The sequence below is a fragment of the Centroberyx gerrardi genome, chromosome 5 (assembly GCF_048128805.1).
Source record: "Centroberyx gerrardi isolate f3 chromosome 5, fCenGer3.hap1.cur.20231027, whole genome shotgun sequence".
NCBI lineage: Eukaryota > Metazoa > Chordata > Actinopteri > Beryciformes > Berycidae > Centroberyx > Centroberyx gerrardi.
The window spans coordinates 7,795,596-7,809,179 of NC_136001.1; the positions used below are offsets into that span (position 1 = coordinate 7,795,596).

The 13,584-nt window shown below is 41.9% G+C and overlaps 1 protein-coding gene across 1 annotated transcript in view; it reads left to right on the forward strand.

Moving 5' to 3' along the window:
- Positions 1–11,019: 11,019 nt before the first annotated feature.
- dynlrb1 (dynein, light chain, roadblock-type 1) overlaps positions 11,020–13,584 on the forward strand; it is a 242,234-nt gene continuing 239,669 nt past the window's right edge. Inside the window, exon 1 of the mRNA XM_078283569.1 lies at positions 11,020–11,026. Coding sequence (XP_078139695.1) covers positions 11,025–11,026 — 2 coding nt within the window. The 5' untranslated portion in view covers positions 11,020–11,024. The remainder of the gene's footprint in view (positions 11,027–13,584) is intronic.

Consider the following 13,584-nt stretch of genomic DNA (forward strand, 5'->3'; position numbering starts at 1 on the left):
GACAAATACTGTAAATTGCCTCATAGTCATCTGTGGATGTAAAATCCACACTGGAGACTCAAAAGCTAAAAAAGGTTTATGTCAACTCAGTGACCCAGTGTTTTTCACGCCTGTCAGCCTGTAGGACTCCGGGTCAGCAGCCGCTGTGGAGTCTGAAGGCAGCGAGCGTTCAGCCAGTCAGACGCTGTCTAGAAAATGCTTCCTCGTCCTTCTGTAAAGTCTAGGAAAAGGGCAAGCTAAAAAACAGGGGGGATATTTATAGAAAATCCAAACCCGGACAGACAGAATGCTTCAGCAAAAAAAAAAAAAGAAAAAATCAGCTTCATTGTTTTTCTTTTATTTCATATAGAATTTCATCTGGGCCTTTCATATATAATTCATATTAAGTGGGACATGTATTATTTCTAAGTTTTGGCTCTATTTCCTAAGATTACATTAATTTAAATATATTTTTTCAATATTTGCAAGCAACAGAAATTAGTGTGTGATATATTGTACTGTACAAATCAGATCGGTCTTAAAACATTTTATATGCATGTAAGTTTACAGACATTTGTTGGAAGTTAGAAGGCGACACACCTCTCATGGATGTTTCTCGCTATTTACTGGTCATTTTCTAAAAGCACCAAGATGCATAACTCTGCTGTGAACGAGAGATTTAAGCATTTTTTTGATGTCTGCTCAAGAAATCAGTTTTTTACAGCGCTGTAGAGGGACAAAGCAGTTTTCCCTGATGACGTTTTTCTCATTGGAAAGCTGCATTTGTTAATCCCTCTTGATTTGGAACATTTCAGAGATATTTACAGGCTTAAAATCTTATATAATGTATATCTTTTAGTATCTTAACACGTCTAATCTCACGCTGTCGGAGCAAAGCATGCCAAGACAAAATGGCATCAGCAGGTTTCATTGCACGATGAATGTTGAAATTGTTTGATCTCCATGAACAGATGCCAAATCATCTTAAATTCAAAATCCACCACCACACATCTGTGCTTTTCCTGCTCGACTCCGCTCTGCCCCTCTCTTTGTCTCTCTGTATGTCACTCTGTGTGTGTGTGTGTGTGTGTGTGTGTGTGTGTGTGTGAACAGAAAACCTCAATCTCCTGAATCAGCATGTTCAGACCTCCCAAAATGCACTGAGGGCAGGGTTGACCTGCTGACACACACCACGCTACACCACACACACACACACACACACACACACACACACAAGCCATGATTCACACACTTTGTACCACCTGTCTGTGTCCCCAGCTGTCTTGTGGCCTTCTACTGTACTCAGCTCTTCAAGTGTGTGTGCGTGTGTGTGTGTGTGTGTGTGTGTGTGTTCATCTGTTTTCTCTCAACCTTTATACAAGCCACTCTCTCTTTCTCACTTTGTATGGGAGAGAGTGTCACAGTTGCTAGTTTAATGTCGCCTTGCTTTTTGCCAAACAAACATACTTCACAGAACGTGACTTGCTGCAACTTTGCAAGTTAGCGGCTACAAATGGCAGTGGGAGGTAATAGAAAATGTGTAACGTTAATACCCAGAAATCCTGTGCAGTGAGGTCAGTAAACGTCACACAGCAGCTCATGTTTACCAACCAGCCGGTCTGTGATGCTTTATACCAAAGGAAACCAAAGAGACGAGAGAGGAGAAGATCTAACGCTGGTGAGTCCAGCTTCCTCTGCTGCTGTTGAGGAGACAGTTTGGATTTCACTCTTAAATTTAAATTCATCACCTCCTGTGGGTTGAAACGTGCCAATACCAACACCAGAATTTACTTTGGGCAAATAGGATGAATCTATGGCATCTTAATTAGTGGGGATGTGACTGTAAAAATCTTGCCTAGTGCAGCTTTAAGACGTTTTCAGATTCATCAGATTGTTCCTTTGTCTTCTTAAAGCGAAACACACAGTGGGTGCAGGAACAAACAGAGTGAATCAATTTTTAAACTTGACACTTCATTAAAATAAGAGCTGCTTGTGCTCCTTTGTGTGTCTTTGTGTGTGTTTGTCTCTGTCTCACGTCAGCACCGGTTTGTGCGGATGCTCTGCTTTCCTCTGCTGCCCTTGTTTATTTGTTTCTTTGAGTTGGAAATCAAACCCCTCATCCGCACACGGCGGATTGTTGCATATTACAGGTTTAATAGTGTGCCGTCTTACGGGGCACACCAAGCTGTCTCATCTGAGAAAAAAGCTTAGTCAGCTTAGCTCGGTGATGTCACCTTTAATTTGTCCTTCTTCCCACAAGGCATTACGGCTGGGTTACGCTCCTTAGGGGAACGGGTGGGTGTCGGTTTACGCATCTCATTGACTGTGAGCGGGAATGTTAGCGGTCACCGTCGAGCCAGCTAATGATTTTAAACAGCGACTCATCATTTTATCCAGGAACTTAGGTGTTCAAAATTAAGACCGAGGCTTTAAAACTGAGAGCATGGGCATAAAAGACTTACTATTCTTTTTTATGGTCATGTTTTATACTGTCCTTTAATGAGCACTTTGAGCACTTTCATCTGCCCTCTGAGCCATTAAGCTTATAATGTGCCTCATATTCAAACAATATCCATCTCATACTAAAATCAATAAGTAATGAAGTGTTTTGTGTCTCTCAAACCATGTTTTCTCCTCTCTGGCCTAATGGAAGTGTTCCTGGCACCACATGAAATCCCAGCATTTGTATTGTTTCTGCTTGATCAGACACACTGCGGGTGAACAAAATATTGTGACACTAACATTGAGCTGCACCCTCCTTCTGCCTCCTTTTTCTCAATTGGCTCTCAATGCTTAAAAATCGTTCTTTACTCTGTTTCCTACATGCCACTTTCATGACTGAAGTGGATTTAATAGGTGAGATCAATAAGTAATCATTCGCCTGAGTTCACCTGGATTAGCCTGGCCAGCTCGTTAGGAGGAATGAGTGAGCGTTCCCAGTATTGTGTATCCACTGTGCAGTAAATAATGGAAGTTCAACTTTCAAAACTATAGTGGGTAAAGCTCAAATCCACAACGTCAGGAAGTCTCTGAAATGGTACACTTTTAATGTTCCTTCGATAAATCATACCTTAATGGAGACAGAGTTAATGGAGAGTGAGTTTGTTTTGATAGAACGTGTATTGTGTTTGTCCTCTTTGGTAAATCTGTGATTAAATACTTCCAGGATCTTTTCTCTTGTGCCCTTTCCCCTTTCGGTGTGTGAATACTCAGCCATAAAGGAGACGGCAGTGGAAGGGGTTCAGCTCCCATTCAGTTTTCAACAGAGGACAAAATACAGACAATGAACTTGCAAAGTTTTGGGTTTGGATCTGACTTGCGTCCCGTCAGTATCTCTCTTGTCATTCTCCATTCTTTATAATAAATATTAAAAAAAAAAACATCATTGCAGTCAGATGAAAACTTCACAACTCTAAATTTGTTTTTTTTGTTTTTTTGCATAATTTCAAAGTGTATGCTGGCTTTAAAGTCCTGTGAAAGTTTTAGGGATCAATGAAAAGTGTTTGTAAACAAACCGTCAAATCTCATTTTTTCTGCGGTTCCTCAGAGAAGCTAAAAAGCTCGAGCCATTCCCAGCAACTGACTAGGAAACCTCTTTTTTAAAAAGTTGATTTCAATTAAGGTTTGCTTGAATTAAACTGAAAGCTCGCAATGTTGTGGGCTTGAATCCGGCTTGTGATCTATCTCCTCGCTCTCCCTCCTGTCCTCTCTCTCTGCACTAAACTTTTTAAAAACTTTTTCAAAGTAAACATTTTCCCAAAATAAAACCCTAAAAACACAATTATAGATATAAACCATAATCCAACTGATGATGTTTAACTATTAAGAAGTTACAGAGACGATGGAGTCATCTCTGTAATAGCTGTCTGCTCTCAACTGCTTTCAATGTTACTCACACGCAAACACACACACCTACATACACACACACACACGCGTACAAATACACACACAACCACAAATACTCCAACACTGACGAAAAAGCCTCACCGATGGAAAAACATCAATACATGCACAGACAGAACCACAGGCTCCAACAAAAACACACATCATTGCTGTCTTACACACACACACACACACACACACACCGCTCTCAGAACTTTCACATTTCCAGCTGACATATACACATTCACACATATACTGACATGAACACACACACACACACACACACACATAAACACACATACATACACACACTGATGTCTCCAAGACAAATTCCTGTACATTTATTATGCTATACTTGGCATTATTATACTATTCTGATACTTACATACACAAACACACACATAGGCACACACATTCTCTCTCTCTCTCTCTCCCTCTCTCTCTCCCTCTCTCACACACACACCCACAGCAGGGTAGGATCAACAGTAGAGGTAGGACAAATATGCAATGCAGCCTGCAGCAAGGTAGCAGACACACAGCGAGCGGCCTGTCTACTGAATGAACAGAAAGAGGTTATACACACATTATACTGTCACGCAAGCCTCTGTAACCTCATGACGGCTACAGGACAGTGTGTGTGTGTGTGTGAGAGAGAGAGAGAGAGAGAGAGAGAGAGAGAGAAAGAATCTGTGTGTTTGTGTGCAAAGGCAACGTCCATGTGAGTGTGTGAGCTCGTATCTGCATGAATGTGATTGCTTTATTCATCCACAGACGAGATGAGACGAGACGGCGCGTGCATTCGGCGATCCCACATCCTAAAGAACGAAACAGGCTCGATCCAAATCTCTTCTGTCTGTTTTTCACCATTATGCATTTTTAGCATTATGCAGATTCAGCTTCAAGGTTTCCGCGAAAACAAGACATCAAACTGTGACAAGACAATCTGCTGCTGAGTGTATTTCTGTCTCCGCTCCCTCGGCGGGTCGTGTTTGTATTTTGAGTTATTGTGTTCCGCGGCGAGGCGGGTGCGGGACGCGGCGAGCATTTGTCGACAAACAGTCCTGGTGAGAGCTGCTTTGAAGCTCCTAATGAGCCAATTAGCATGGGGCTGATTAACGAGAGAACAGAGAGACAGAGGCTCGGCTAACGCTCTCTGGTGGGCCGTTTAACGTGTCGCATATCTGCGTTAGCTCTCCCGGCTAACCTGCCTGTCTGCTCTGGATGTCGAACTGGCCCGGTTCACATGCACAGAGCGACCCGGCTCTTGGCCAAACTCCAGCGAAGGTGTTGGGGTTAAGCTGTTTACATGAACCTTTGATACACTGGGATTGAGTCTCCCTGTTGCCATGAATAAACCAGTTAACACAATATTCCCGCCCACAGATAGAACGGTCTGCCAGGGAAAAAGCTTGAAAAGGTTCGGCCGCCTTAACAGGGAACTGCATTTTTGGTGATTTTTACATTTTGACTCCAGTTGAAGGATTACACGGTCCTCTATGGGTGGAGGGAATTCTACGACACTCAGGTTTATGAAACCCTTTCAAAACCCCACTGGATAAACTTAGAAATGCATGGTGTTCAATCGAACAAGTCTGTTTTTCTGGAGACATTCTGGAGATACAAGATTTTCACCCAACAGCAACAAACAGTAGATTACTTCAAATACATGGGAAGTAAATGATGAGCCAGCAGTAATAGCAGCAGTAATGCTTTGTTCAATTCAAAGTCGGAAGTGGGAAAATCAGAGCTGCTGCAGCTTCTGTGCGCTCCAGTGGTCCAGCTTGGAAAAACCAGGAGAGAAACATGGACACCTGTGAGATTTTCTGTTCCAAACTGTTCCCCATGCAACAGGTGACGTTATATCAATGATATTTAGCGATTTGTTTAACGTTAGCTAGCTAGTTAGCGAGAGAACATTAGCAACTGTAGCCTAGGTGCAGCTTTGAATTTCAAATGTATGTTTTATTATTGTATTATTGTTTTATTTATTATTAGGATCCCCATTAGCTGCCAAATTAATTACAGCTAGTCTTCCTGGGTTCCTCACAAAAAAGTAATACTATACAAATAATACAAATACAAATAATCAATGATAAGATAAGAGAATGCTTAAAATAACAATAGTAAAAAGAAAATTTAAAAAAAAAAAAAAGGTGAAGGAAACAAATTAATTCAAACTAAATCCAGTGATGAAAGTATTATTTAAAAATAAAAATAATAGAAATAATTAATTAAATAAAATTAAATAAAATTAACCAATACAATTAACCATTAACCATGGACCACACAGGTGTTTTGAAGGCAGCGTACGTACAGCTCACCGCCATGTTTTTTGTTGATGTCAGAGAGTCCCCAAAATGCTGTGTAAGTCTGAGCAAGTAAGAAGTAACACACAAAAACATACCAGACTGTAACCCTATGAATACATTTTAGAAAAGCCTGCACATACACTGTGAATTTGATACGCAGACCCATATCTGTCTCTACTTCCTGACTACAACTCCCATGTGGCCTTGGGCTTCATTTGCAGTTCCGGCAGTCATGATAAATATAAATAAAGCACTCTGCTGTTCAGATGCTTTTAACACCATGAACTCTGCATGACCTGCTGCTTAAGCTGCTGTCAATTATATTATATCACACACACACACACACGCACACACACACACACATACACACACACACACATACACACACACACACACTTAACGAGCACACAAATGCAATAAAATACACATACACACGCACACACATACACTCAGATAGTAGAAAATAGAATGTAAACATGCACACTGATGAGAGAGGATGAGATTTGAAGCTAATGCAGCCATATACTGCATCTGGGCCAAGTATGACTCATCAGCCAGATGACGACTTGGAGATCACAGTTCATGAAACACAATGATCTAAGCTGCCTGTCATCCCCACAGCTGGTCACACCCTGGGCTTTCCATCCAGCACTGGGTTAGGTTCATGTTTTGCTTTAGATTCTGGTGTCAAAACTCGGGAGTGAAATACAAACTGTCTCCTAAACAGCAATAAGTGATTTAGTTAGATCTTTGCCTTTCTCGTCTCTTTGGTTTCCTTTGGTATAAAGCATCCCAGACCGGCTGGTTGGTGAACATGAGCTGTGTGCAGTTTACTGAGGATGCGTTACAGGATTTGCGGGTACTGAAGTTTTTAAACAGTGCAGCTTTAAATAACAAAAAATCAGTCTCCTGCCTAGTACAGTCCTGACAGTTTCATCCTGTTATGATAATAATAATAATAATACATTTTATTTGTAATGCACTTTTCATTACAAGTAAATCTCAAAGTGATAAGATAAAACAAACCAACAGCAAAGATCATTAAAAGCAACACAAAGGAAAGGCCTTATTAAAAAGGAAACTTTATAGACACAAAAAAAAAGAAATAAAAACAACTGTAGAGCTACAAGCATGAAAACTTGGACAGCCCTGCTTTATTTCTTTCTTTTTTTTTTATTTTTGTCATCCAGTTACACCCAGATCTGGAAGCGGCTGATACATGTGTGAATGTATGACAGCTTTAAAAAGAAAAAAATGAGGTTAGTTTCCAGGAGGGTTTTAAAGTGTTAAAGAGTGGATTGACCCAGCGGAGGGAAAGAAACGGAGCGTGTGTTAATCTCTAGAAAACCTTGTGACGGCGAAACGCATTAACACGGCTAAAAGCTACACATCGCACTTACAGCAGTCACACTTCTACATGACACATCTATACGTGCACGTATAGAGGTACACGCACGCACACACACACACACACACGTCACATATACAGTGCACTTAAACACACACATATGCACTTACAGTATGCGCTTATGCATGTACTGTATGGACGTAAATGCACTCTTACATAAACACACACACACACACATGCAAACACATTCATGCACACGCACACACACACACACACACACACACACACGGCCCATTACTGCTAGACAGCCAGTGCCTAATCAGGTCAATGGAAATGTCCATCAGTCCATCAACTGGAATTAGATAGAGAGAGGGGGGGGAGAGAGGGATGGAGGGAAGTGGGAAAGAAGGAGAGAGAGAGTGACAGACAGGGAGGGAAGGCGAAAGAGAGAGAGAGGGGGCGAAGGAGTGAGAGAGAGAGAGAAATATATGGAGGGAAAGGAGGAGGGAAAGGGAGAGGGACAGAGAGAGAGAGAGGAAGCGACAGAGCGAGGGACAGCGGAGAGGGAGAGTAGGAATTAAGATGGAAGGAGCGAGAGTGAAGTAACGCATGACATGTGAAGGATGAGGAACACGGCGGTAAAAAATGCAAACGGGAGGTCCATAATTTATGTTAATTCATGTTAATTCTGACCCCATCCTGCCGGCTGCTCTCCTACGCACACGCTCACGCTCTCCTTAACACGCACGTCACCGCCATCGCTCCGCCGCCGGGGACACTCTGCAAACACGCCATTAAGGACGCACCGACACCGCTCGGGCTGATGCACAGCGAAACTTGACCCAGTGCATTAGAGTCTTCGACTTTTAGTTTGGGGTTAGTTTGGGGGCTTAAACCATTAGTTTGGAGTCACTGGGCAAACATGATCTTCCATCCTTCTGTGTGTGGAAGATGCTGGAAATCAGCGCTTTGTCAGTGATTTTGTTAATATTTGATAATTCTTGTATTTGCTATATTTATGTAACTATGCACCAACCACACCAAGTCACTTTCCTTGTATGTGCAAACATACTCGGCATAATAAAAGAATTCTGATTCTGATTCTGATTCTGATTCTTTGCTTTGATATGGGACATGTTGCATGTGGCTCTCGCTACTGGATTTTAGTACTGCAGAAATTCTCTGATACCCTGTTTCAGCATGGTGTCATTCCAGTGGCAGTTATGTGTCAGTCACTCACTGTTTTATTGTTTTTATAATGTATCTAATTGTTTTGTTTTGTTTTATTGTCTTGTATAATGTTTAATTGCTAACCCTAACCCCAACCCTACTACTCTCTATTTGCTGCTGTCTTGGCCAGATGTCCCTCGCAAAAGAGATTCTGAATCTCAAGTGGGTTAAATAAAGGTTAAATAAAGGTTAAATAAATAAAAAAGTTACAAGTATTACTGGATGTCAGTTAAATACAGTGGGAGCAGCAGAAGATGTTCCTTCCCCCATGATTTACCAAAACATTCCTCCTGGACAGTGGAGCGATAGTGCAGCAGCAAGGCAGTAAGCATGTAGAAACTGGACCGCCAACAGTGGCTACATCTGTACCTTACAAACACATTATCTTCCTTCAGTGCAGTTAAGACTCTGAGCTGAGGTTGATAATAGAAGTTCATAACAAATCACATAAGCTCGTGTTCACATGGGACTTTTCTCCTGCTCAAACACGAACTACAGCTGTGAGTGTTGCTAGTAACAGAGAGAGCAAGAGGCCAAAGTGCGCAAGGGGGGTTACATCATTCTGGTTTGACAACAATTTGAAAGTGATTTAAAGTGATTGTGATTGCATTTTCACCTTTGTTAGACAGTGGAGAGAGACAGGAAAGACAGGGAGACAAAAATCCCGGGCCGGATTCAAACCCAGGACGTTGTGTTTACATGGTACGCACCTTAGACCGCTAAGCCACCAGGAGGCGCCCAATTTGGAAGCTATAGTGTTAGCTAGCTAACCTAAAGCAGCTAACGTTGTTGAAAATAAAAAGGGAAAGTCAGCCCATTCTGAAACGGAGGATGTGAGTGTATAATATACTTCTATGCAGAGCAGAGCACAGACAGTTTTAACAGCTTGTCCAACGCTCCGCCTCGATGGCGCCTGTTTCAAGGGTTATTGTTACATTGACATAATGCATGGCACAGCTAAAGTTGAGTAATATTCAACTTGGAGCCCAGGGCGGCGTCCAAAAACTCACCGCGCCCCAAAAAGCAAGCTGCATAGTTTCAATCAAACCATGGAAAATGGAGGAAAAAAAAGACACAGGCACATTAAAAAAAACATTCTATGTGATGTGTACAGTGAGAGGCAGGGGGGATTCAGTGTCTTGCTTGTTGATGGATACACTGAATGTTGCAGTGATCAAACCCGTGACCTCACAGACCCGTCTTCCTCAACACCGGGCCGTCCTGACAGCTGGAAATGCCTCCCTCAAACATTCAATCACTCATTTTCCCTTACACAACCTGCTTTACACAGTTCCAGGCCACTCAGTGTTACAGCCATTTTAGATAAAGCTTTTGCTGTTAGCCTGGCTGCTAACCCACCTGACCCACTGACTGTGAAACCTGTAAGCTGCGGCGCTGCAGCCTCTGGCGTGTTCCCACTCCCTCCTCGCCCTCAGCCACTCAGTCAGCCCATTACCAGCCCATTATAGTAATTCAATGGGATGCTGTCTGTATGGTAGCCTGCGGGGCACGCACACACACACACACACCCACCCACACACATACATAGAAGGACACAAAAGCTTACACACACCTCCACACATGCATGAACACACATACAACAATATGTATGTACAGTACATACGCATGGCAACAGATAGAGATGCACACATACACACACACACACACACATAGAAGACACAACAGACACATTGCACACATTGCACAGTCTCAGTCTAGACATGTGCATAAATCCATAGACACACAGATGCAACAACAAGTCAAATCCCATTGTACATACACCCACCACACACACAGAGCCAGGGAATGCACAGCAGAGCGCATAGAGACACCATGAGAAACCTAAATAAATCCACCGACATAAACTAACAGAACGAGAGACAAGAGTTCATTTTCTTCTGAGGAAGAAAAACAGTGAAAAAACAGGGGAACATCTGATGAAATTAAGAGGCAACCCTTCAAGAGTTTCATCCCAAAATGAGATGCCCTCCATTTGTGTTTTTCTTAAAAAAAAAACCCACTGCTGGCATTATAACTCCAACTCATTATGGAATGCTGTTGAAGTTATTAGCACAATCTGATATCTTTGCTTACAAAACAGTTACATTTTCAAGATGAAATCCTCCAAATTTATGAAATATTGACTAATGAATTTCAGGTGGCATTCATATATTTCATATAGTGTTTTGGAATTAAACCGTTGACTAACTTTTTTGCATTTAAGGCAGAATAGAGAAATGTTTTCAGACCCTAAGGGAGGTCACAGCACAATTAAAATGCCCCCTGATATTATATTAGAGGTATTTATATCTAAAACTAGTCTAAAAAATAACCGAAGAACCATTTAGAGGAAAAAGCTTGAAAAACCGAGTGCCGCATGTTTCACCCTGAAACAAAAGACAATATTTATCCGTTTTTGTGTGAGGCGAGAACAGAGAAATATGGAGCTGTTTCTTTTGATTTCATCAGCAATGTCTCCAAGGTCCACTTTCCTCATTGTTACTGCTGAACAAACACACAGAGGGCAAACACACACACACACACACACACACACACACACACACATCCTGTATGCATGCACACACACACAAGCACTGACATACACGCACACCCATATTTATATGCATGCCTGAACACTTGCTTGCAATTTGCGCGCACACACACACACACACGCGCACACACACACACACAGAGCAAGGCCAAGGCAATGGAGTCAAATCAAATCAAACCAGCGGTCAAGCATGCGTACTGCACTGCCGTCCCATTTATGTGACTGAGTGAGCAGGCAGTGGGGTGAATAAGCCTTCATGGGTTAAAAGGGGAGGGGAGGGGGGGGTTAAAGATGACTTTAAAGCTTGGTGACTCGGAGGCTAACAGGGTTACACATACTGACTGCTTGTAGCTTGTAGTGATTTTTATCTAAACTAGCCTATGTGAGTGAATAAATTACAGAACTACAGAAATACTGTAAGTGTTTCTTTACGTATGGGGCGGGATCCAAAAATAGGTTGTGGACTTGTTTCTGCCAAACCCAAACATGCTGAACTTGATGAACCCTGTCTCTGTGAGGGAATAAATGAGTTTGCGTTGGGACCCCAAAACAAGCTGTACACAAGTTAGGCTTAACACCAGAGAGGCTGATGGATTTTGAGGCCAACAAACCATCAAATGCAGTGGGTAAATATACTGTAAGTATAACTGCTATTTCCTTGGTGATAGAGGTCATAGAGGGACATTTTGAAAGATGAAATATTTCAATTCTATCGTCAATTGATAGCAGCCTGGCCTTTCTACTGTTAAAATGTTCGTTTTTACTGTCACCTCTCGAAAAAGAATGATGCCCAGTTTGCCATGTACTGCCTGCCGTCTGAATCTTAATGCAACAACATGGCTAAAAACTATCATCAGAGAGAGATAGCGTACAAAAGATATATTAGATACTTTATAGTTTATATTATATACAAAGAAGACAAAGAAGCAAGAGAGGTAAAGAAAGGTTCCTGGAGGATGAGCAGCATTTTAAAGGAGCTGGAGACATCAGAACGAGAGCTGGACTCAACTCGCTTTCAGTTTAATCAAATCAGGAGCTGGATTTTTTCCTCTGAGACAAAAAGGTTAATAAAAGTTGATCTGTAACAAAACATATTAGAGTGAACCATCCATCATACATGAGCGATTGAGAAAAAAAAACACATTTACGTTATGAATTGATGATAATTGAAAGTGACTTGAAACTCGACCTCGATCTGATAGCGATAGAATAAAACGAGCAGATGAGAAAGCTTGAGTTTGACGAGTGGAGTGGAGGAACGATGTCACATCTATAAATAGCATTTCTATGTGAAATATTCATTAGTTTAAGTGAGAGATAGATGGATGGAAGGGAGGGAGGGAGGGGGAGATAGGAAAAAAATACAGATTTAGTGAGAGAGAGAGAGAGAATAACAGAGAGAGAGAGAGATGGAGTCAGTCAGTCAGACAGGCAGGGAAACAAGCTAAGAAGATAGAGAGAGAGATTTGGAAAAAAAAGGGGAGAGACGGAGAGAGAAAGAGAAAGCGGGGGTTAAGTACAAAGAGAAAGAGACAAAAAAACAAGGGAAAACAGATAGATAATTGGGCCATGGCGTCTGCCCCCCAGCCTGTGGTGTCTCCCACTATTTGTCTCTTCTCCAATGGAGAGAGAGAGGGAGCAGCGAGGCTCGGGGCAAAACACAACCACAAAGTCACAACAACAAACGGACAATCTTCCCTCTGCAAAACAGGAATAAATAAGAAGAACAAACATGGAATAAATCAGGGGGGTTCTTAAACTTTTCTCGCCCCACCACCTGCATCAGTAATTGTTTTCCTCACCTTGGGGTCCGGGCTCATTAAAACATCGCTTGACTTCTGTCTGCGGAGACAACGTGAAGCGTGAGTCACTGTGTAAGAAAGCCGGGGAAGAGAAGTGCGCGGTGGGCGGCGGACCGAAATGCAACATACAGTAGGTGGCGGGTCGTGAATCACGGGGCCAAAAGGACGGTTCTGTGAATTACACAGAAAGCTATTAAAGAAACATTTGTCTTGACATTTGGAGCTTTAGTTTGTCTTTTCCTCTTCACCAGATAAGCTCGGAGTAATGATTTATTATTTATTTCCATGGATGGATGCACAGTATGGGAGTCTTTGCCTGGTCTATCTATCTGTTTTACTTTTCTCTTATTTTCCTTCTGTCTTTCATGGATCAAGCAACAATGGAGGTCAGCTCAGTGGCAGCTAATGGGAAACCTTATGAAAATAGACAAAAATACGACTAACCTTTGCATTAGACATTTTTAAACTTGAATAGGTTACCAG